Source organism: Cryptomeria japonica, chromosome 11 (genome assembly GCF_030272615.1).
Source record: "Cryptomeria japonica chromosome 11, Sugi_1.0, whole genome shotgun sequence".
Taxonomy (NCBI): Eukaryota; Viridiplantae; Streptophyta; class Pinopsida; order Cupressales; family Cupressaceae; genus Cryptomeria; species Cryptomeria japonica.
In genome coordinates this window covers 562777382-562804284 of record NC_081415.1, presented here as the reverse complement: position 1 = coordinate 562804284, position 26903 = coordinate 562777382, and the positions used below count along the sequence as shown (strand labels likewise).

The following is a 26903-nucleotide window of genomic DNA, read 5'->3' as shown; positions in this document are numbered from 1 at the left end:
ACCTTGATCAATTACTATTTGACATTTTGAATGCTTTGATCTACATTTATATCCATTAGCTGCCAATGTTTTTCCTATCTATTGAACCATCAAATGTGCACTTGATTTTGAACGTCCATTTACAATCAATAACTTCCTTACTAAGATAAAAGGACCAACTCAATGTCCAGTTTCAATTATTTGTATTCACCTCCCAATTCATAACTTACTCATTTTTCTTCTTTCATTGCTTCTGAAGAAGTGCTTGGTTCGTGAGTACTCAAAAGCAGTTTTCATCAAATGCATAGTTGACCTTTGTAGTCTTGCAATCTGATGAGTGTTCTTCTTGCTCATTTTCATGAACATTGCAGTATGAGATGCCTCTTTTCTAATTACATCAAAACAAAAACTACTAAATCTTGAGAAATTCAGAATAAAATATTACTATAATTTTTGAGGTATTAAGCCTCCTTTGTGCAAAACTCAGAATCAGGCTAACGTCTTACACAGCAGGATAATCTACGGTACCTTTAATTTCTTTATGACAGGATTTTTGTTTTTCCAGATTTCGATGAATTCATCAATACATTATTTTGCCAAGTTATGGTAAAAAAAATTCTCTTTTCCAGATTTCAAGGGTTTCATCTAACATTTTTTTTTGCAGGTAAGCTGGGATGCAAACATAAAAACCCCTTTCCACGCATCATTCAGATCCATTCCTTCCGTAATGGTCTTTTCTGTAGATTTGCCCTGTCAGAAGAGATTGCATTCCGAAAATTAATGGGAGCAGCGAAAGGCTTCGCTTGTGATTCATTGCCAGAGTCAATAGCTCCTCTTAACAAATTTCCAGATTGCCCGTGCTCCAAACATCAAAAAATCTAAAACAAATTTATACAATTAGCGGAACTGCTATTAATTTAATAATTGACTTGGGGGTGTGGGGTGCGCCAGGCATCTGCTGTAGTGCAATACAGAAGCGACGCTCGAAGGCTCTGGCAGCAAGCTACCGTTTGAACCTTCCCCCTCAAGAAATTAATTTAATATCGTGTGGTTCATTGAACCACATATCAGATATTAAACTGATAAGAACAGATACTACACTTGATCTTAGCCAAAAGGCCGAGAAAGGTATGCTTTGAAATGAGTTTTCCCCCCTTATTTATACGTACGTTCTCCTCTTATTTATTTGCCTGCTACATGTGGGATAAACAATCTCGAGCGGACTACTCTTTAATCTTAGTCCATCGAAGGAAGGGACTTTTTATGTTATGGCCGATATTAAAGTGAGCCCTCGGTTTTCTCGTATGCCCTAAAGGAGATGTAGCAATAGACATTTCTTAAAACTCTGTAGCTTAAATAAAAATATTGTGTTAATGATTTTCTATTATAAAATCTTTTTTTATGTCAAGAGGCATCTACAATGACATCAAAATGTTCATAAGTAAAAATTCAATTTTGAAACAATTTGACATGCAAATGAGGGGTAAATGCATGAAATATCCCGTGTTTCAGTTTTTGTGGAGGTGTTATTTTATTACTATTATAAGATATCTCTCGGCATATATTACATATATTTTTTAAATATGCGTATGCTAGTGATAATTAATACTCGCAGTTGCATGGTTTATGAATGTATTACTTTTGTTTGCTCTATGTGTAGTAGAGGAAGGTAGGTAGGGGTGGTTGACGTTTTTAAGGTGTGGGGTGTTTAGTTATTTCTTTTTGTTTGTTTTGTTTTTTACTATTTTTTTTATTTTATTTTATATGGTGAGGGTATGAGAAGTGTTAGGTATAGTTATCTTTAGAAAATGGAATCTATTACCTTTAATATGTTATGTATAGGAAAAGCAATAGTAAACAATTTTATTTTATGTTGTCATAGCATTTGGCAATGGAAGTGAAGCATTGTATTTTTTTGTGCTTAGTAGAAGTATAGTGCACTTTGGAGAATAGTGGAGTTTGCATTTGGGGGAGAGAATATTTGTAAAGAGTAAAAGGTAAATTAGAATAATTAAAGTGTTTCATCGTCATCATTTCATATATATATATATATATGGCAAATCATAACTGTCTAGTATATTTGTAGGTATTGGAGGGAGGAAAAGAGGATAGTAAATGTGAATTCTTACAAGCGAATGTGAATTGTCTAGTAGGGTTAATCGTTTATATATATATATATATATATATATATGATCTTGCAGTAAGGTAGTGTTTCAATATTCGATGTAAACTTGAGTTGTTTTGGTAGATATTGAAGGGAGCAAAGATCTAAAAAACTATGAATCTGTACAAGTGAATGCAATCTATTTAATAGTGCAAGTCATTTTGAAAGTAGAATGTGTGTAAGGGTAGTTTATGTTTGGCTTTGGTTAAGAGCGTAAATGTAAAGTAGGAAATCAAAATGAGAATAATTTTTAAGAATGTGATAAGTGCAACATGATTTTTTTTAAATTGGTGATTTTTTTTTAAGTATTGCAAAACAAAGAGCAATAAGAGATTGGTATCTATGCAATTATGAATGTTGGTGTAGTTTTTTCTTTTTTCTTTTTAGTATTATTGGAGCAAAATTAATAAGCTTTGTAAAAGATTGAGATATTTAAGTTAGTGGAATAAGTAATGTGGGCAAATACATTGCAATATGTAATACTCGAAAGAGCAAGTTCTGTGAAATGTAAATAGCAAATAAAATATAGTTGAATCTTTAACAATTTTCTTGGAAAATCGAGCATTAAATAAATTTGTGTTACTTTTTAGTATATGAAGAAGGAAATTAATATGTATGGTTTTGTCTAATTTGTAAACAATCAGAAGATCATGTAGTAATGTACTTTTGAGATTTGTTTTCTTCCAAATTATAAATTTAGGAAAGGTTGTAGAGATAATTTTACTAAAAGTTTTGAGTAAAATTGAAGTTAGTAAAGGTGGTCAAGACAGATTATGATTAACAAGAAATGGTATTCAGTAGAATAATAAGTTTGTCATTATTTTCCATGCATAATTAGAAAGAAACAATGTCTAACTAATTAAGATGTTAAGGAAATAGTAATCTTAAGTTCAAAGTATTAAACAAATGCATAATCTTTTTAAAACCAATAGAAGGTGATTATTATAGAATATTGTGGATCTTTGAGCAGGTGTAAAAAAAGAAAGAATATTGTGGATCTTTGACCAAATCCAAAAAGAGTAAAACGCATTAATAATGATGCGAGAAAAAGAGTGGGAGAAACAAGATATAAAATGAACTATATATATTGAATGTTTAGAAATATGTAATGTACATAGTAAAAGCAAATAGTATGAAATGAAAGGATCAGAATACTGACATTTGTAAATTTGTATGTACATTCGGAGAAACAAGCAACATAACATTTTTTTGTAGCTAGTTAGAGAAGAGGAAAGCTATGTTGGAAAGTACCAATAACTATACAGTAATTTATTTGATATGGCATAGTATAGATAATGAGAACCATACAAGACATTGTAATTGTTTTTTTGTTGAAAAGTGGATGTACAATTGGGAAAACAAGTAACATTGCATTTCTTGTGTGGGTAGTTAGAGAAGAGGATAGCTATTGTTGTTAAGTTCTAATCATTGTATGGATGTACAGTTGATATGCGTTTGTATAGCCAATAAGAATCATATAAGGCATAGTAATTTTTTTTAATGGAAAATTGCACTCGCAATAAAGTGGATATTGCCTTCGATGAATGTCCTTTTAGGTGGCTTCAGGATAGTTGTAGAGTTGTTGTATCCTGCGATATCAAAGATAAAATGTAACTATTGATGTTGTGAGTAAAGAGAAAAAAAAAAGTAGTGAGTTGGTATAAGTTACACTTTGTGCAGACACCATGAAGTTTGGTTTGTACACTTTGATCACACACCACGACTTGTTCAAATTACTTTGCAAACTGAACCTTTTATTTTGTTATCTTTTGCACTGATTTTTTTATTCCAAATTTTATCTCTCAACCTGACCCATAGTAGGCATAAGCCTTACTATTCCAACATAGTCATTCTCTCTCTTCTCTTAATGTGTTTCTCATTTTGTCTTGATATTAGATTGATAAGATCCTAAGTTCTAGGGGGTTTGGTGTGTCTTGCATCTTTAATGTCTTGATGAATTTGTTCCAATCCTATTCTATAATTTATTGATAGTATGAGTGTAAGATCATACTCTCGCTAAAGTGGGGGATACATGTAGTGTTGTAAATTATATCCCTATATAATTTTCATGCTCACTTTGGCATTATAGCCTTCCATACTTTTGACTGTGTTTGATTTTGCTCGACCAATTTCAATTTTCAAACTTCATCTAGCATCTGGTCTATGGACCTTTGTTCAGCTCTGATTAGCTAGAAAAATACCCCCTAAGCACCATTGTCCTAGGAAAATGGTGCCTTGGGTGCCCTTGTCCCAAGAAAAGGGGCCCAATTTTAGTCCTGACAACAATCATAAAATGTGAGCATGAGTTCCCTTCCTGTATCGACTAGTCTCAAAATTTCAAACACGTTTGATGTAGTGGAGTATAAAAGAAAGTCTTACCCTCTTATTTGAACATCTCTCTTTTAGCTCTCTACATGATTCAAGTTAGAATTCAATTCAATTCAAGTGAGAAAGCAACCAAACATTTTCAAGAAATTGAATGAGAGGTTAATTAGTCAAATATTAGCATTCAAGATGACATCCATGATCAAGATTTCATGAAGACATTCTACATCCTTTATGAAAATATCAATCCTTGCATAAAATTGAAATAAAGACTCATCTTGAGGCTATAACATTTCAATTACAAACGTTTCAATTTAGATCTAGCTTTTAACCTCAAAAGGCAAGCTTTACACTTCCATTACATTTCAATTTTAATTTTACAATTATAGGGTTAATTCTAATACCGAGGTTTGACTTAAGTAAACCTCTATCCACAACACCTTTTCTCTTGTGTTTGTGCACAGGTGATAGGTTCAGGTTTTTTAATCTAGAATTAGACAGAGCAGACAGAGACAATTAGTCTAGCTTTTGCAGGCGCGAAAAGAAGAGGACATGGTCGCTCCACACTCCTTTGACCAACAAATTTTCCATGAAACTTTCAAAGTAGATTCTAAGTAAATTTCGGTTCCAAAAAGATAAAGTTCATTTGCATCCGACATTCCAGGGAAAAGGTCGTTCAAAGCTCCATTAACCCTCTTTTTCAAGATCATATTCTAGTCATAAGTTCCATTCATCTTCCTCATCACAAATATATATTTATAGCTTCATATCAAATCTGCAAATATGTATTCATGTTCATTTATGTCAATTTTTCACTTCAACCCTAGATCTAGATTTCAATTTTCATATTTTTAGTATCCAATTCAACTCCAAAACAAAAGAGTGAAATTTAATTAGCATTTAGCCTTTTTTACACAAAGAAGGTTGAAACGTGATATATAAGATATAAAACATAATAATAAACTAATATATTAAAGGAAACAAAAAAATATAAAGTTCTCTTATGTTATTAATCCTTCAAAATCTTGTTTTAGGTTCTTGGAAATTATGCAAGTGAGTTGGGATGGACAAAGAGTTTGGACTTAAAAATAAATTTTAATTAAATTATAGTTTTAGGGTTGTAAGAGGAATACCATGGGGTGTGAAATGATAATCTACAACACCTCTAATGAAGTTTGGGTTTGGTTATGGCTACGGTCTTTGGAAATGTGAAAAGGGGACACATATTCACAAAGGGTGATTGGGTAACATGCCAAGATGAAAAATCGGACTTTGATGAGTGAAAAGGGATAGAAGAGGAAATCATAATAGAATGAAATTCTAAAGAAAAATGGTTTGAGATGGAAAATGGCCTCAAATGGAATAAAAATGGATGGGTTGTGGTTTGAAAATATGGTTAAATGAGTGAAGAAAGGATAGTTAAAGTACCTTGGAAAAATAAACATTTCCATGTAAATCCCATTAAAGAGATAAAATATTATGATTATTGGAGATAAAATATGACAAACTCAATAGTTAAATAATTTATAATCATTACACCTAAGCTAAAAATGGAAATCGCTAACAAACTATGCCAAAATTTATTTTTCTATGTTAAAATGAAGCAAAGGTTAAGCCTATTTATAGATTTTATGTAAGAATTTGGAGAAATGATAATAGTTTATTTCTAGGTGTGACATTAAATGATATACCATCCAAGATATTTGTTGGGAGGATGAAATTCAAGGCTAACATGGTTCCAGAGATGTGTAGGCAATGACCTCCAATGTGGTTTAGGCACAATTTTTTATAAAATTTTAATTTGCAAGGTGGCCATTTAAAAATTGATTATTTGTTAGAAAATTTTCTTTTATAGGAATTATTTTGGAGGGGAAAAGGTGGGGTTTAAATCGAAAGCTAACCTAGGGATGATAAACTAAGCGGTTAAAAAGGGTAAACAATTTGATGACTTCAGAACATAATGGAAAAGGTTAGGACATATGATGAAGCTAATAGTTAAATGTAAAACACTACCTAGGAAACATAAACAAGGCTTATGAAAGCATAGGTAAGGGAAATGAAATAGCAAGGAAAAAACATATGATATGGAAAACAACTAAAAACATGTCATATAACACACACATGGACTAAAGGGCTAAAAATGGTAACAAATGTGTGATAAGGATGTAAAAAAACCATTATCGTAATGGTATATGCATACAAATTTGATTTGTTTGATGAGTCCTTAATCTTCATTCATAAAAGTTTCATTTCACTAGTGGTTGATTTTTTCATTTTCCAGTTCATTGATAATCAAGTTGAAATCCCCCTTAATAATTAATTTTTAGATTCCAAGAATTCCAAGTCTAAAATCCAAGGTGGGATTCTTAGCTTCAACATTATTGTTCATGGTGATGTAACAATAAAATGAGTGCCCAAATAAACCACTCCACATTCATGAATTTTGATTATAGCTTCAACCTTAAAAAGTCCATAATTATTCTTGGAGGCCCCATCAAAATTGGTTACAACCCTCTTTGTCAATAGAGGACACTAGTGCTCCATTGTTCTCTTTTTGGGGCTTTTAGGAAGGGACGTATAATTTTTTTCCAATATCATTTCAATTCCTAAATATAGCAATATTTAAAAGGACTGGGTTATTATTTTATGTAAAAACCTCCTTGAAATCCTTTCATGTTTGGTCTTGGGTCCTTTCTTTTCCAATAAATTTTTTGTCATCCCTTTCCCTCCACACTTTTTTAATAATAAAAATTGGAACCATATTCCTTAATTCTTGTAATATATTGAGAATTGTTAGACATATCTATCCTTCCAAATAATCCTTGAAAGAAAACAAAATAAAAAAAAGATTTCAAATGCCTTTCATGTAGTCACAATGGAGAACAATGTGTGAGACAAATTCCAATTGAATCAAACAAAGAGAGCATCAAATGGGACCATAAATTCTTTTTTCTTTGAATTTGATCCCAAATAAGAATTTGAAAGTGACATGTGAGAGGAAAACGTTCACTTTGGGCCACGTTTATGATTGCCAAATCTTATTCCAAATAGAGGTAGAAGCAATAGTAGCAAGGTAAATATTATTATACCCTTTATTAATTTAATAGAACATATTCCTCTCATATACCAACCCAAGATACCATCTTACCTACTCTAGAATGTCCCAAATCTTTGGAGAAAAGTGGTAAAAAATTTTGTTAGCTCGTTCTTTGGAACATCTAAAGATTGAGGAATGGATGTCTATTTTTTATGACCACTTGCTTTTGATCCTTTTTCCCAACAGCCCTAACTTTGAGGCCCCTAAATCCTTTAAGGATAAACATTAAGGATTGAATATCCATATCCCCTTTTAGGGGATTGCTACAGATCCATATATCATTCCAATTTCTAAGAAAGGATGTGATGTAGGAGCATCTGAGTAGTTCGTCTAGTTAGAGCAGTTAGCAATGGAGTTGCTTGGAGATCGTTGTGTTTCTTCATGTTTGTGAATTCTAAGTTATTGATTTGGATTTAGCTTCTGGAGAACATTGTTTTAAGGATATTCGAGATTCATGGCATTTGGATTCGATTCCGATGAGATATCGATTCTAGTATTGGTCTGGTGTTGGTGTGTTCTTACTGGTTGGTCTTGCAGTGTGTGGAGCGAAGAAGAATTGGGTTGCAGATGGTTTCCGTAACTTGCGGATCATTAAGAGATGTTGTTTTGGACCTGACCGATGTTCTTGGGGATCCACGTGAAGTCCTAAGCATTATTGGAGGTGTTCTTGGTGATTTGGGCCGACATATTATTGTTTGCACATTTCATTATGAACTGGTAGACCTTTGGCCGACTTGATCGAGTTTTGGTTGCTTGCGGATGGTATAAAGAGGAATATAGGAGATTGATTTGAGACAACGGAACCTCGACGAAGAAAAGATTTAGAACAGATGTAGTTTCTAGAGAGATTCTGGTCTAGGGGGACTGAAGTCCAGAGGGACTAAGGTTCGGATGAGTGCAGACTGTTACCGAAGGCCGAATTGTTGAGCAGATGATCTGTGGATCATAGATTTGAGTTCTGAGAATCGTTTTGTAATCCTGGACTGTAGTCCAACATGTGTAAAGCTTGAGGGCATATGTAATTCATTAAACTATTATAAGGATTGCTCTTTCCTATTTTCCCCGGTTATATCTTGTGTTGTGTCAACCAGTTACCGATATCTTTCATGGTGATTGTGTTATAGGATGCAAGGCAGGGTTGTCCTTCATTGGACCTCACTACCTTGTCTGCATCAAGATGATAAGTAGTCGCTAGAAATATACCACTCTCTAATAACATTGATCTAAAAATCATCTTTATTTAAAATGAACTTCTAAACCAACTTAGCCAAAAGAGCTTGATTAAAGAGATAAGTATCCTTGCTTGGCCAAGATGACCTTTTTCTTAGCCATAGAAATATCCTTCCATGAGACTAAAGGATATTTTAAATGATCTCCCATAACCTACCATTGAAAATTCCTCATAGAATTAGGAATGTGGGAAATTATAGTTCTAGGGACTAGTATCAAAGAGAATCTATATACAATAATTGCTTGGAAAATAACTTTCAAAAGAACAACCAAGAAAGGTATTTGGGAGGCTTCATTTCTTAGATGATGTGTATTTATTTGAGGTGGTCATGTTCAATACTATTAATATCGAGGCAAAAGAATTTAGATTTCTCCATATTTACCTTTTGTATGAAGGCTTGTTCATAGTCCCCAAGAAGATCTCTGATACATCTATATTCCTTAATAGCAGGGACAAAAAAATAGCATAGTATTATCAACAAATTTGTTGGCGAATAAAGTCCTTTCCTATGGATGAAGTTTGAAGCCCCTTTAGAGATACTCCATCTTTGAGGGCCCTAATGTACTTGCCCAAAGATTCTACCCTAATAATGAAAATACAAGGGCATAGAGAATCTCACTACCTTAAACTTTAAGAGGCCTAAGAAAACATTTTCATTGAGATATTGAGCATCACAAAAAAAAATTAATTATCAATGGAGTAATAGCTCTTGATCCAAGCTCTCCAATCTAATTAGAACATTCAATTCTTTAAAACACAATCAGGGAAGTTCTAGCTAACTTTATCATAGGATTTGGAAGTGTTCAATTTGAGGATCATACCTTTCCTATTGTTGTCTTGTAAGGAAGGAATCAATTGATGCATTGTAACTATACCATCCATGATTTGCTTTCCATACATAAACTCCCTTTTCCTTAGAGATAATAGTTGAAAGGAGATCTTTTATTCTATCAACCACCACTTTAAATTTAAATTTTGCAGATGGTATTATGCAAAGCAATAGACATGGAATCCTCAATCTTGAATATTTTTTTCTTCTTGTGAATAAGAGTAACAAAGGTAGAATTGAAGGCTCTTAAAATAGGTGTATACTCAATTCTAGCATGATTTCTCAAAACTTATTCCTTAGGGGACCCAAAAAAAATTGGAAGAATAAAGTTGGGAAGCCCTTTATGCCCTTCTTGCCATATCAAAGAGATTGCCCTTCTTGCCATATCAAAGAGATTGCCCTTCTTGCCATATCAAAGAGAACTCTCTAGCTTTCTATTTACATTAGAAAATCATTCTCAAGTTGACTAATGGATTTGACTATAATAGAGAACTTGCTTTGTGTTTGCTTTGTGTAACATTCATTGTTATTCATTAAGATCATATTCTTCTAGAAGGAAACTAGAGAGATCTCAAGGGCTTAGCGGTCCTCAATGAGACTAACATCTTCCACTTGAGCTTTGAGATGAGACTACTTTATTATCTAATTTTATATAACAAGTAAAAAAATTGATATTTAAATCTCCCTCTTGCAACTATCTGATTCTAGATTTCCATATCTAGCATTCATCAAAGATTAGAATGGATAAAATATTTTTCTTCCATAAGAGACACTGGTACTTCATTATTTAAGATCATAAATTCAATATTTGTCCTTGTATTTTTTAGTCCAGCCTTCTTAAATAGAATTTTGAAAACCTTGTGATTCAAATCTGAGTCAAAACTCAAGGGTTTTCAGCTTTTGACTTTAAAACATACATTTTTACTTCATATCAATCATTCTTATTCTTCTACAAGGAAGAAGCCAACTATTCAAAATTTATGGGTCAACCACATTTATTTGCATTTATAAGGAGCATATTTGGAGAAATGTCTAGATCAATAGTTCAAGGAAATAGGCCAATGATTAAAGCCATCTTGCAGATTTTTTTTTAAAGTTTTGTATAAATTTATTGTCAACCTAGGAAGTAGAAGCCAAAAAACTATCAAGCCTTGCTAAGATCGGATCTCTCCCTTTTGTTCTATTTGTCAAAGTGAACCGACCTTTTTTAGGATAGATATATCAAAGGGTAGAGTCTTGAACAAGAGGAAATCAGCCTCCCTTACTAGGAAGTGAGAAAAACCCACCTTGCTCTTTCAATCTTATAGTTTTTTCTTCCCATTAAGAGTAGGGCAATCCCAACATGATGTTAAGATGTCTATATTCATCCTATCTTTCATATATTTTAACATAATATAAAGATCTTTACCACGATAAGATGAGAGATGTCAATTGTTGTTTCCTAAGATTTGAAAATCATTTGAAAATGTGCTGAAACCAAAACTCCTTTTATAGTGCATACATACAAATCGAAATTCTATAATATAAGATATTTTTTGAATATTTGAATAAACAATGCTTCATTAAGAATTCAATATTTATGACATCAAAATGTCAGTAAACAAAAATCCATTTTTTTTTTATGTTTCAGTTTTTGTGAAGGTGTTATTTTATTACTCCAAATAAAATAGAACCTTCGCCACTTCTCTCTAGCTAGATTCACAGCTTTTTGCATGCATGCATGACTGCTTTAATGGATTTGTATTCTTGATGTTTAGCATTTTAGAAGAATATTTCTTTTACAAATGATTCTCTTCTATTACTATTATAAGATATCTCTGGTATGCATGACTTCTTTAATGGATTTGTTTAAAATTGCAGGCCTGGTTGCGATTCACCACCATCAAAGCATTTTCAGAACAGCTAATAAGAGAATTACGAGTGAATTATACAAAACACCTTCGATTTCTTTTATGTTCAGAATCATAAAAATGATACAATTTATACAGAGAACATTCTGTTCTCCTCCATTTGGCACAAGCCACATCGATCCATGGCCATACTGAGAAACCCTAATTTATAAATCTCTACAAAAAAACCCTAATAAACATCTAAAGATGGGAACTTTAATATCTATACTTAGTAGAATAATCCTTTGGAGATATGACAAGCCCACGGCCTTTTCTGGCACCTCTGTAAACAGTCTCGACTATGTCAATAAACTCCTGCTTATCTTTAAGAGCCCAATTGATCTTGTTATTATTACCTGTCCCCAAATCGATCATAATGTGCTTATTACGGAAGAAGAACATGACAGTGCAGGGATCATAGAGCTTATACATGGTGTTGAAATCAGGGACCTCTGTAAATGACGGCAAAATTCTTGACAGACTCTGCCACGCTTGCAAGAACTTCGTCCATCTGCATGCATGTGTCGTCCCAGTCATGGCCGAATCGGACCACAACCAAACGCTCCCCCTCTGACAGAATTGCCTGATCCACAGCCCATCCTGAGTGCAGATGAGGAAGAAGATACGACATTTTTCTGTTAGTTGTCGGAGTTGCAGAGTGGCCTTAATGCTTCAGGAATTTTCTTCCACGAACAAAAAACAGATAGGTAGGGATATAAATAGGGATTTCTGGTCTCTTGGTGGAGTTGGATCTTCTCGAAACTTCTATTTGTGCACAGTTTTTTGAATTATGTGAGTGTAAAGAGATCATTTGTGAACTTGTCATGGGTTTTTATCATTTGATTATGAAGTGTGATTAAAAAGTTACTAGCATTTTTAGATTATTTTTAAGATATTTTTTTGATTTCCAAAAATGGTAAAAATAAATTAAATATAGTTTATGTAAATATAAATAAATTTTTAAATATAAATTAAATTAAATTGAATTTTAAGTAATTGAAATAATAATTTTAAAGTGATATTTCTTGATTTTTTGATAGATTTATAATATTTGGATTATGAAAAATCTGATATAAAATTATTTATGATTTAAGATGGAATTTAAGTACATTGAGAGGTGTTTATATTCACAAATAGGGAATGAATAGTGTGTTCATAAAATGAAAAAGCATGGGATAATCAAATGTTTTTTTCTAAACAATATATCCTTATTATATGTGTTGATTTAGAAACATCATTTTATTGTCTTAAAATGTTTGAAATCGTCAAATTGATTTGTTTTTTTTAGCTTTAAAGCTCTAGAATTAGATTGAATTGGTTTTATTTTTAGTTATGGATTTAGATTTAAATGGAAACATGTTGACCCTGATTTCACATAACAATCTCCAATCCCAACATGATCATTTTGCATCTCAATAGTGGCGTGCATATTTTATAGATTTCTCTATGAATGTAATTATTGAATTATTGTTGATATTATATGTAGCTAAGAAAACTATGTCTATATTAGCTTATTACTTTATAGCTCATGGGTGTACATTGTGTCTATAATCCAAACATGTCAACAATGTGGTTGAATCCTAAACATTGAGGTTGGATGTATATTACAATATTTAGATAAATTAAATCCACATAAGTATGGAAATTAAATGACAAAATAACATTAAATGGTATAAACAATTCTTAAGAGGAGATAATAGGAAGAGTATATAACGTGTCTCTTTTAAAAATCATCTTTTCGTTGAAATTGTGGTTACATGATTAGCATTTATTACTTTCTTCTTGGATTCTTCAATGAAAATAAGATCATTCATCTTAGTGAGGATTGAGGATTTTGGGGTCTAACAAGATACTATAGAATATTTATTTATACCTATCATCTTATAAAGAAACATTTCTTTTGGGAATGTATTAAAGTAAATATCCAAAAATGTGTCGTGGAATGTTTTATATGCCAACAGAATAAAAGGAAAAAAATAAAGACTCCAAGCCTCTTACAAATATTAGGTATACTTATACAACACTTGATAGAGATACTAATGAAATTCATTGTGTGGTTATGTCAAATTGATCTGATGTTAGGATCTATGACTGTTGCACGTGTATGATTAACTATTACAATGATTAAATTGAAGGTCTTAAAAACGTAATTGAAATGCTTAAATGATCATAACAAATAATAAAGCGATAAATTAGCAAAGAGAGAAAGAAGAGAGAAGACAAGAGCACGAGTTGAAAATGGAGTTCACCAATATGGCTACATCTCCGGGCCCGTCTCCAACAAAGTGACCGATCCTTGATTATGCTCCAACAATAGTTACAAGGTTTTCAACTTGGACAAGTTACAAGTCTCCCGATTACAATTAGTACAAAGTCCTTCTCCTTCAAATGCAATAGCAAGACGTTAGCCTTCCAACTTGCATAGAGATGAAAACTCAAACTCCATAAAAACTTCTCTCCCAAATTACCACTCCTCAAACTCCCCACTTACCCCTCTTTTATACACCATGTTTGCCCAATTTGTCTTAAAACCAAATGATTTTAAAATCATTCATATCTCTTATTTACAACATGTAATATTTAAAAATCCCTCTTAAATAACATTTGAATCTTGTTAATTTGTCAAGAATAACCTTAACTCGTCTAAAATATCCCCATATAATATTTTCGGGTTTATAATTATGCGGAAGGCGTCTCCTATCTGAAAATAGACAAGCTAATTTATTGCAATCGATGGTAAGCATTGGTTGAAAATGGATGCAAGACGATTCAATGCATAGTGTCCGTTCATAGTTTTTCATCTATTTTTTTTTTCTTTCGGACTGATTTTCTTTATTGTTTTTCATTCCCAGTTTTACACTCCTGAAAATGTTTTGTGTGCAAAGCTATTTTTGCATAGTCCTACACACGCTTCCGTATAGAAGATATTATTATTAAAATATCGTTTCCAGAGAATTTGTCCTTTTTCACTGTTATTTTTTACTCCTCAGCATCAGTGACAACATGACACGACATGCCTCGGTTGAAGTGATGTTCTCTGTATTGCGTTTGAAAAAATGCTTCAACATTTTCGAAATTTCATAGCGTTTATATGAGCTAACCCACTACATGAAGTCTTGTAGGCATTCACCTCTACCGTGTACCAAATCAAACTTTGTATACTTCATGGACCTGCGTTTACAAAAGAGAGACTTTTTAAATTAAAAGATGAAATGAGGTTGGATCAAGTTATGAGGCATATATAGGGTGCACTAGAGATTGAGAGTTTATTAAAAATATTTAATTTGAAAAAAATAATTATTCTATCTTTTGTGTGTTGTAATATAATATAGATTATTTCTATTTTGAATATATTTATTGTGAAATAATACAAAATAATAATATTTTTTATATTATGATAATTTTATAAATTGTATAATATATTGATTAATAAACTCACTTTCTACAAATTAGTATATTTTCATCTAGCAATAAATGTTAACTATATTTTTTAAATATAATATTAAAGACGTAATAACATAATATATTTAATGATTGTATGAAAAAACTTGAGTAACATTTAAAAAAAAATCAAATTCATGTTGCTGATAAACTAAAACCTACCCAACATTCTTAATATTTATAAACATGGACCAATGGTGAATGCAATAAACAATCAATAACATGCAATTTATGTCAAGTTCTTTAGATTTGTAAATATTGATCACAATCAAAGGTAGCCCATAGCTGGTAGATGATAGTTCACTTAACATACTTAAAATCTCTAATTGCATATCACAATAAAATATTAAAGGTTTGTTGACATGGAACATGGTCAAATATAACTCGTCATCAATACCAAACAACTTTTGTCACACTCACAATTTTTTAAACACATAGTACATATAATTTGGTAACATACACTATGCTCCATGTCTTAAAGTTTGTAAGTGTAGATCATATGATAAAATGTATGCCATAATTGATATACTACAACTTGACCAACATTACTAAGATTTGTAATCATGTCTTACAATTAAATGTAATTGATAATTGGTATCAAAACTTACCTACATTCTCAATATTTGCATACCTAGATCACATGTGAATTGGTACCATACAATATATGCTCACATTCTTCAAACTTACAAACATGGTTTACAAATTCAAATCTAACTACACAATGGGTTCAATAAAAGAGCCTATTAATTCCATAAACTATTTCAAACGTATATTTATCTCTTCCATCTCTCTCTCTCTCTCTCTCTCTCTCTCTCTCTCTCTCTCTCTCTCTCTCTCTCTCTCTCTCTCTCTCTCTCTCTCTCTCTCTCTCTCTCACACACACACACACACACACACACATAACTTGATCATATTGGTGATGGAACCTAGTTATCTTCTTGATTCAATGGTTTTATTTTAATAATGTTTTGATCCTTGTAAGTGGATGTATAATTTATTTGAAGTTATCACTTCTCCATTTAGAACTTTGTTGCACAAACTACGTCGTTTGCTAAATACGCTACCAATTGATATCTTTTATAGCACAAATATATGCAAAATAAAAAATAAAAAAATATTCCTAATTGATATTCCACAATCAAATAATATATGTGTACTTCGTAGGTAGTTGGACTTTAATCCATAATTATGCCGAAGGCATCTCATTCTATGAAATGGATGACCTGAAATATAAAATCAATGGTGTGCATTTAGCTAAAGGCGTGCAAGACGATTGGGACATCTATCGTCGTTGATAAAAATTTTATTTTGGTAATTTTTACCTCTCCCGATGCATTACTAAATGCACATATATGAAGAAAGGTAATCAAGGTTTCATAGGGTTCTGTTCGTCGTTTTCCTCATTTCTGCTCATACGTTTTCTCATTTCTGCTCATATCTTGTGCGCTCATTTTTGTATCTCATGCATACAAGGTTGGAATGTGTGTCATTTCCTTTACTGTCATCCACCATTCACCGTACACAACATTAACCCCGTCGCTCCACTTCACCATTGCTCATGGGGAAATGCACAACATTCATTGTTTTAAATAATCCCATACATTTATTGCCTTTTTCAAATCTAATTTATATTTTGGCATAAGAAATCCTAGATTTCACAAATGTCGGACCAAATTCGATTTGATGTCTAAAAATTCATATATGCCACCGTACATGTATTGCTTAATATATTACAAAAATATAGCATGGGACATCACAGACCTATCTTAATCATGTTATGAAAGTACCTTTTCCATCTTTCAACACAAGTGATAACATTTCATTTTTTTATTATTATTATTAGGATTACAAGTTTTCCTTCCAGACAACATTACACCAGCCTTAAATATGCCTAAAAAGATGTCCATTTTAATTTTAAGTAAATAGATTTAATTATAATTATATAGATATAGAATATATTAATATGTATTGTAAAATCAATATTAAATTAAAGAATAAAAAAAAGTTATCTGTACAATATTTATTTTATTTTATTATGAAATATCAAACATTGTTGTGATAAACACTTGTTCTTTTATAATATTTATTTAGTTTTAATTTTTTATATCAAATATATGTAGATACTAAATACATATAAATATTATATAATGAATATATAATTAAATTTATTTATTTTATCTAATATATAATGAATATTACATGTATATTAATATGTCATATTAAATGTTAAATGCATATATATATTATATATGTATTAATATAATATATAAAATATTGTTTTGGCAAACACCTTTCAACTAGTCTATCCCTCATTACAACAAAGTGAACAAATTATAATCATGAACAAGAAAATAATAGTGACTTGTTAAAATTAAGGTTGTTTACATTTAAGTCAAGCATAGAAGATTGTTGGACACCCATAAATAATTTACCCATATGAAAAAAGAAGAATGTGATCACATCTCATGGAGTACGATTATCGTAGTGTAATGTATACCATATATGGAGTCATTGTTTCTAGGACTCGTGATAAGTGCTAGTGAATTTGGTTAATTAAAAACATATAAAATTTGAAAAGTTAATTTATCTTTTTTATTTTTTAAAGAAAATATTTATAAAAATGTCTATTTTTTAAAAGAAAATCTATTAACATTCATACTATTGTGAAATTTTATATTTATATTTTTATTTAAATTTATATAATAGAATAAATTTTATCCCTTTCTTCGTCTCTCTCTCTCTCTCTCTCTCTCTCTCTCTCTCTCTCTCTCTCTCTCTCTCTCTCTCTCTCTCTCTCTCTCTCTCTCTCTCTCTCTCTCTCTCTCTCTCTCTCTCTCTCTCTCTCTCTCTCTCTCTCACAACATCTTCTTATATCTCTATCTGTGTTTAAATCTTTCTCCATTTCTCCTTCTCCCTCTTCCTTTATATCTCTCTCTACATCTTCTTCTCTATCTCCCTATCTCTTGTTGTCTTTATTTCCCCCTCTACCCCTCTCTATCTTTATTTATTTATCTCAATCTTCCTGTCTTTCTCTATCTTCATCTTTACCTCTATCGCCCTCTCTCCCTCTCTATATCTAGACATGTTCCCTCTGTGTAACCATCCATCTCCCTCTCTCTATACCTTTCTATCAATATCTCTTTGCCTCTTTATCTCTATCCCTCCATTTTTCTTCTTTCATCTCTCCCCTCTATCTATTTATTGATCTCTCTCTCTCTCTCTCTCTCTCTCTCTCTCTCTCTCTCTCTCTCTCTCTCTCTCTCTCTCTCTCTCTCTCTTACAAACATAATATGAGATTGTTGATAATGGTTCCTGATTATCTTCCTGATTTAGAGGATTTTACTTCATATTTAGAACCCTATAAATGAATGCATAATTATTTTCAAGCTATCATTTCTTCATTAAGACATTATTTGAACAAACAACATCATTTGTTAGATGGGCTACAAATTGATCCCATGAATTATAATTATACACTAAATAAACTATTTATATTAATATTACTCTTGCATATATATATATATATAATTTTTTATTTTTAAGGTTTTACTCATTATTATATTATAATATATAATTTATAATAAACATCATTAAAATTTTATTTAATATTACATCATAATTTATAGATTAATTTAATATTATATTCTAAGTAGAGAAATAATCTTTATTATAGTTAAAGTGATCCAATTATGTGGGAGAAAATTGCTTAGTAGAATTTCTATGATCGTAAAATATGCACAAAATATATATGCAATTGTCCTTGGAATCCGTCAAGCTAATGAAAAATTAACATGTAGATAGAGTCGATACTAAAAAATCCTTGCGCCTCTCTCTCTCTCTCTCTCTCTCTCTCTCTCTCTCTCTCTCTCTCTCTCTCTCTCTCTCTCTCTCTCTCTCTCTCTCTCTCTCTCTCTCTCTGATAAATTATTGGTGATGGAGCCTAATTAACTTTCTCATTCAGAGGTTTTGCTTCATTGAAGTCCTTGTAAGAGGATGCATAGTTGATTTGAAGCTATCACTTCTCCATTGATACCTTTTTCACAAAAAAACATCATTTGCTAAATGGCCTACCAATTGATGTCATGTATGCAAGAAATGGACCCTTTTTTTCTAATTGACCCTCCACATTTATTTGGCGTACCCATTGCACACCAAAGTGCAATTGCTAGTTTTTATTTTATGTTTAATTTTGGGGGAGCTCGGGCTTGACCCAAGCCCTCCAATCTCGGCCTTATCTCAATGGGCTTTTTAAAATAAATTATTTTCCCTTTGTATCCTGAAATATGTGGGCGGTTCAATGGTAGGGAGAAGAATGTGAAACATTGGGTTCAGGAGTTCGAACCACTTGAACCCCGGATACCGGCCCCAACATACTTTAAATAAAATAAATGCCCCTTTTAGAATAGAATGCATTGCGTGGTGTATTGGCTAAGAGGAAAAGTTGGAGATGAGAGGTGGTGGTTTGATTCCCCCAACCAACTTGATTCTAGATCACAAATAATCTTTATGTAATCTTGCTTGTTGTGGATAGATTTGTTGAGAATGCATATTTTTGTGGAATCTCTCATTTATTCCTACTAATGATATGAAAAAAATCATGCAAAGTATACAAAAATGCATGGAACTTCCAAAATCAGATTGCAAAATAGAGCCATATCAGAATTCCTAATCAAATAGAAGAATTAGCCAATTGAAGATGCAACATGGAAAATGCATGGCACTTCCAAAATCAGATTGCAAAATAGAGCCATATAAAAATTCCTAATCAAATAGAAGAAGTAGCCAACTTAATATGCAACATGGAATGATGAATGATTAATACAAAAAAAAATAGAGTTGCTAAGCATTGAGGGCAATGCTATTCTGAAGGGGAAGAGAATGTTATGGTCCTAATATGATATATACCTAAGTATATATTATATATAGTCCCAAGTATTTAATAAGGATAAGCATTTGTGGCATGCTTAATGTTAACATAAATATTAGTTAGTACATTAATTACCTTTCTCAAACATAAAAGAAAAAATGATAATCTAAAAATGTTTTCTCTAATTTTTGTGAATGTTTATCATCACCCTAGACAAGTCAAATTTTCAATGAAATATCATAGAAACAAAATTTTCTACTAATATGATAAATTCAATATAAAATTCTTCAATTTGGTTCAATGAAAGGATTCTAGGAGTGGTATTTTGTATTTTGCACCTTGTGGCACCAAAATGATTACACAATCACATTCAAGTGTGTGGATCATTACTAATAGAGGTGTTTTTTTTTTCTACTACCAAATCCTAATATTTTTGGGCTAAATTAGATAATTGAAGTCTCTAAAGAGCCCCAAAACCTAAAAAGTGTCAAACTTTGGCATGATTGAACTCTCAAACCATGCACCCATGAATCTCAAATCTAAATTGAGAGGTGGAGGTCAAGTCTACCTACAAATTTATCTCAATTTTTCTCAACTCAAATTCATTTTACAACAATGATGATGAATATAATGTTATTAAATGCTTCTATATTCAAGGAAAGAGTTCTAGGAGTGATATTTTATATTTTACACCTTGTGGCACCAAATATACTATCCCAAAATTTCCAGGTGGGTTGGTTACTATTATTATATGTGTCTTTTTAGTACCCACACATCCTTATCCTTTCAAATTATATTGGATTGGCAAAGTCTAAAGGTCCCAATATTTGGCATGATTGTACTCTCAAACCATGGCACCTAGGAATATCTCATCTAAACCTAAAAATTGACATTAAGTCCATCTACCAAAAAATATCTCATTTTTGCTCAAGTCGTATTCCTTTCCCCACAATGATGATGAATGTACTGTTGCAAAATTCATTAATTTGATTAAGTGAAAGGGTGCTAAGAGTGATATTTTGATTTCCACACCTTAAAAAATGAAACCAACAATTCCAAAACACCTAAGTTGGTAGTTTACTTCTGCTAGAGGTATCTTTTTTCCCACACATTCTAATCCCTTCAAGATACATTGGACTAGTAAAGTCTCTTAGGAGCCTTGAGGCCAAAAAGTGCTAAAATATTGCATGATTATACTCTCAAACCATACCATCCAAGAATCTTTCATCTAAACCAATAGGTGTATTTTGGGTCTACTTAGAATAATCTCTCATATTCTTTTCAAATTGAATTCATTTTCTCATGACAATAATGAACACAATGTTATCAAATACTTCAATTTGTTTAGTAAAAGGGTGCTCATATTTTACATTATACACCTTTTGACACTAATTTTACCATGCCAACACACCTAAGTGTGATAGATATCTCTATTGGAGCTTTTATTTCACTTCTGAAGAATCTCAATCCAGCTATAATGATCCAATGAACTCCCTTTAAATCCTCAAGACCAAAAAAGTGTCAAACTTTGGCATAGTTATTCTCTCACATTATCACGCCTATGAATCTCTCATGTAAAATTATAGGTGGTCATAAGTTCCACCTATAATAACCTCTCACATTTTTTCTCAATGAATTAATTTTCTTATAGCAACAATGAATGTAACATTTCTAAATGATTCGATTTCATTTAGTGAGAGGGCGCTATGAGAATTTTTTTCATTGTACAACTCATGGCACCAAATTGGCTATGCCAAAATCTCCAAATTTGATGGATAATGTTATTAAGGATGCCTTTTTTCTTCCTAAGCATCTTAATCCTTCTAAGATAAAATGATTTGACAAAATTTCAAGTAAGAGTTTTTAGACAAAAAAAAATGTTAAACCTTGGCACAATTCATTCTCTCAAACTATGGCATCAACAAATTCCTCATTTAAGCCTATAGGTGCATATCTATACTAACTAAAATAACCTTTGTCATTTTTTCTCAACTTGAATTTATTTACTTGTGATGATAGTGGACACAATGTTGCCAAATGTTTCAATTTTGGTTCAATAAAAGTGTTCTATGAGCAATATTTTGCAATCTATATCTCGTGGCACCTAACTAACCGCATCAACACATCCAAGTGAGCTATATAATTCCATTGGAGGAATCATTTCACAACCTAATGATTATGATACTTCTTTGATAGACTAGTCCAATGAAATCACATAAGAGCCATAAGACCAAAAAAGAGTGTTAAAATTTGGCATGTTCATTCCCTCAAACCATGGCACCTAGAATCTCTCATCTTCACCTATAAGTACATGTTGATTCTACCTGTAATAACATATGTTTGTTTTTCTCAAGTCGAATCCATTTTACCATAGCAACAACAAATGTAATGTTCTTAAATGCTTCAATTTCATTCAATGAAAGGGCAATACTAATATTTTACATTTTGCATATCAATGCACCGCAACAACCTATCCAAGTGGATTGAATAATACTAGTGGAAGAATCCTTTTACTACCCAATTATCTTGATTCTTTTGGGCTATAATGGTCTAGCTAAGTCTCTTAAGATCCCTAAGATCAAAAAATGTCAAACTTTGAAATGACCATTATCTCAAACTATAGAACCCATGAATATCTCAATTGAACCTACATGTAGATGTCATTTCCACCAACAGTAACCTCTCATTTTTTTCAACATGAACATGATGTTGTCAAAGGCATTGTCTATGGGGCCGATAGAATGCACCAGCTCCATAGTGTATTCATAAGTTAAGACTTATAAATACACTACGGAGCTGGTGCATTCTATTGGCCCCATAGCCAGAACCATTGTCAAATGCTTCAATTTTGTTTAGTGAAAGGGTGCTTTCGGTGATATTTTGCATTTTGGAACTTATGGTAATAAACTACCCATGTCGACATGTCTGAATGGGATATATAATACTAGAGGAGGCATCATTGATATATAATACTAGTAGAGGCATCATTTTTCTACACAATCCTTCTGGGCTACAATGGTCGAGCCAAGTCTCTTAAAAGTCCTAAGACCAAGAAAGTAAGACCAAGAAAGTGCCAAACTTTCACACGACTATTCCTCAAATTATGGCACCTATAAATCTATTGTCTAAACCTACAAGTGGACATCAAATCCACCTACAAATACCTATCTTGGTTTTCATCGCCTCATTTTTTTTCCTACAACAATGACAAATGCAATATTGCTAAATATTATAATGGTGTTCAATGAAAGAGTGTTATGAGCAATATTTTGCATTTTGCACCACATGGCACCAAAAAAAACATGATAACATGAACAAGTGAATATTTTTGAGCTACATCCGACCAATGAAGTTTCTAAAGAGCCTTGAAACGAGAAAAGTATTAAAATTTGACATAACTATTCTCTCAAACTATGGTATGCAAGAATATCCTATCTAGACCTAAAGATGGATGTTTTCCCATCTAGACCTAAAGATGGATGTTGAATCCACATACAAAATCATATCTTAATTTTCTTGACTTAAATTTGTTTTTCCCCGACAGCAACAAATAGAATGCTACCAAATATGTCGATTTTGTTCAATGAAATGGTAGTGGAATAATATTTTTCATTTTTGCACCTCATTACACCAAAAGAATCATGCCAACACATCTAGGTAAGTACAAATAGATGTTAGAAGAGCTGCCTATACATCTCAATCCCTTGTGCTATATTGGTTTCACAAAGTCTCTTAATAGTCATAAAAATCAATATATTGTTGATTATCTGCATTATCATAAACCTAATAAGATTTCAAATTGTCTTACTTTTCACTATTCTTCCACTATTATAACCATATAAACCTTGATCAATTTCTAACATTAATCAATTACTTTTTGACATTTTGAATGCTTTGAATATCTACATTTTGAATAATTTGAATATGTTTTTGATTAATTTGAATATGTTTTTGATTAATTTGAATATGTTAACTCCCATTGTGATCTTCATTTATATCCATTAGCTGCCAATCTCATTTTTTCTTATCTATTGAAACCCTCAAATGTGAAGTTGAACTTGATTTTGAACATCCATTTACAATCAATAACTCAAAAACAGTTTTCATCAAAAAAACAGTTTTCATCAATGCATAGATGAGCTTTGTAGTCTTGCAATCTGGTGGGTTTTCTTCTTGTGCTCATTTTCATTTCCTTCGAAGAACATTAGATTACGAGATGCCCTTTTTCTAATTACATCAGAACAAAAACCACTAAATATTACTATAAATTTTGAGGTATTAAGCCTCCTTTGTGCAGAACTCAGAATCAGGCTAACATCTTATACAGCAAGATAATCTAACGTAGCTCTAATTCCTTCATGGCGGGATTTTTCTTTTTCCAGATTTCGATAGATTCATCAACACATCATTTTTCTAAGTTAGGGCAAAAAATTTCTCTCTTCCATATTTGGACCGTTTCATCTACATTTTTCGCAGGCGAATTGATACAAACACCAAAAACCTTTTCCACGCATTCACACAGATCCTTCCGCAATGAAATGGTTTGCTTGTCTTTCTCTGCAGCTTCGCCCCGTCAGAACAGATTGAACTTGTGAAAATGAATCCAAACAACAACAGGCTTTTCCTGCGACTCAAGAGTTCCACTTAACAGATTGCCAGAATACCCTTAATTTCAAATAAAACAAGTTTACTTAATTAGCAGAAAAACAATATTAATTTGACAATTGATTTGGGGGTGTGGGGTGCGCCAGGCTTCTGCTGTAGTGCAATACAGAAGCGACGCTCGAAGGCTCTGGCAGCAAGCTACCGTATGAGACTTCCCCCTCAAGAAATTAATTTAATATCGTGTGGTTCATTGAACCACATATCAGATATTAAACTGATAAGAACAGATACTACACTTGATCTTAGCCAAAAGGCCGAGAAAGGTATGCTTTGAAATGAGTTTTCCCCCGTTATTTATACCTACGTTTTCTTCTGATTTCTTTCCCTGCTACATGTGGGATAAATTATCTCGACGGAGGACTGTTCAATCTTAGCCCATCGGAGGACTTTTCAGTTGGAGGGGATATTGTAGTGGCCCCTCGGTTTTCTCGTAAAGGAGATGTGACACTAGATATTTCTCTAAAACTTTGTAGCCTAAATAAAAAGATTGTGTTAATGATTCCCCACTATAAAATCCATTATGTCCATCATGATTTGAATATCACTATCATACATTTGACTAAGATCTTATTTATTGTATGTAAAAAGGTGTCTTTGTTCATATTTCTTAGACTTAAAAATGCCCTTTCTTATCTATTATACTTTTATTGCATCCTTCTCATAGCATAAGATCATCTCAAAGTTAATGAACCAGCGCTACCACTAAATTGTGCTTTTGTCATGTGAACTCATGTGTTCTATCATCATATTTCTTTTATCAACTCTAACATGCAACTTGTAGACTATTGATGTTTCCCTATGAGTGTGTAGTTATATGTCCCTTTAGACTCATAGCAACTCCTCAATATCATCCCATCATTGTCTATGCATTATAGACTCACTACTCTCCTTGACTCTTCATGACTATCCTTATAAGGTACTTTATGACTATGTCCTTTGGCATTGCAATCCTCTATGGTCACTATGTCCTTTGGCATTGCAATCCTCTATGGTCACTATGTCATTAGACTTTTGTTGGCATCCATCTTTTGTACAACAAATCACAAATAATGGTAGGACTGCTAAGAATATCTACAACATTGCTAAATGTTGTCACAATTTCACGAGAAACTCAATTAATCCTAGTAACAACCTTGCAAAATATAAGGACCTTAAACACCTTGCCACTTGTTGGAGTCTCTTGAAGAAAAGAGAAATTCAACATGCTTCCACATAAGACAATAGGTTCCTCCTTGCCATCATTTTCATGTGAAACTCTTTAACGCCTCTAATAACTAAAAAAAATTTGAGTCTCATGGGATGCATAACAACATAATTGCTCATCAACCTCAGGGCATGGGAAAACAGAGTCATATTCTTGCTTACTTGTGAATTATCATAGATATACACATGGACTTTTATTTACTTCATAAATTTCATACTTCAAATGTGCATTTTATTACCATTGATCTTTGAACAAATGGACCATACATTTCATGAAGTTTTGACTTTCTTTACGGGTACTTAGACTAGTAAACTAAAGAACCAGTGGAATGAAATGTTTCAAGATGAAACTTATTTGAGCTCAAAGTCAATATGCATCCAACTCAAGGCATACCTTGTGGTATATGGAGGAAACTCACAAGACCTACAGTGAGCCAAGATTTCTCCTCTTCTTTTGCAATGTGGATTTGAAGTTTGAACTCAAACAACCAACAACAAATAAACCCTAACTCCTTATGTTGCATGGGTAAAGGGAAAGGCAAAAAAACACTTGAGTTTTTTTTCATCTTTGGTGAGTGGCATGAGAAATAAAACGTTTAATTTTTACTTTTTTTGTTTATTGGCATCTACAACTTTTTTCCCTCTTGATTTGAAGTACATAAGATTTGGAAATAAGACACTAACCTTTAAAACCTCCGAGGACTTCCTAAACAACTAGACCAAGGTGTATAAAAAATGTTAACAATGCCCTCGCATCTTTATCCTTTCAAGCTACATTGGATTCGCAAAGTCTATTAACAACCCTAAGACAAAAATGGTCTCAAACTTTGGCATGATTATACTCTCAAAGCATGGCATGTAAGTGTAATGGTTCACCAAAATGTAATGGCAAAAAATTAGGGTTTCCACCATAGAAGGAAGAAACCACTAGTTTTATAACTTAGTGACCATTGCATTCAAAAGAGGGTTCCAATCCAATAGATCTAGTCACAAACCAGCAAGGATTACGACTGAGAATTATGATTGGATTGGAGGGTTTTTTTTATTGATCCCTCTTTTGTGACTTGAATTATTGAAATTAGGGTAAAAGTGTTGAAAATGAAAGTAAAAATGCGGAAACGGTAAGCTACAGGTGTCAAATTGAGCCACGAACCTGGATCTGAGCGGTATAAGACGATTCAGACATGTTCCCCAAAAAAGCTCCTAAAAAGCA

General features: G+C 32.2%; 1 protein-coding gene and 2 non-coding genes across 3 annotated transcripts; all 3 read right to left on the bottom strand.

Moving 5' to 3' along the window:
- Nucleotides 1–916: 916 nt before the first annotated feature.
- Nucleotides 917–1111, bottom strand: LOC131026673 (U2 spliceosomal RNA). Its single transcript, XR_009102370.2, has one exon. It is a non-coding gene; the product is annotated as a U2 spliceosomal RNA (small nuclear RNA).
- Nucleotides 1112–11539: 10428 nt separating this feature from the next.
- On the bottom strand, nt 11540–12276 carry LOC131026667 (thioredoxin-like protein YLS8). The gene is given in 2 exon segments (XM_057956600.2): nt 11540–11968; nt 11970–12276. Coding segments are annotated over 2 exon segments (414 nt in total). The 5' UTR covers nt 12146–12276; the 3' UTR covers nt 11540–11730.
- A 12283-nt stretch (nt 12277–24559) lies between these two features.
- LOC131026675 (U2 spliceosomal RNA) lies at nt 24560–24754 on the bottom strand. The gene has a single exon (XR_009102372.2). It is a non-coding gene; the product is annotated as a U2 spliceosomal RNA (small nuclear RNA).
- Nucleotides 24755–26903: the final 2149 nt, after the last annotated feature.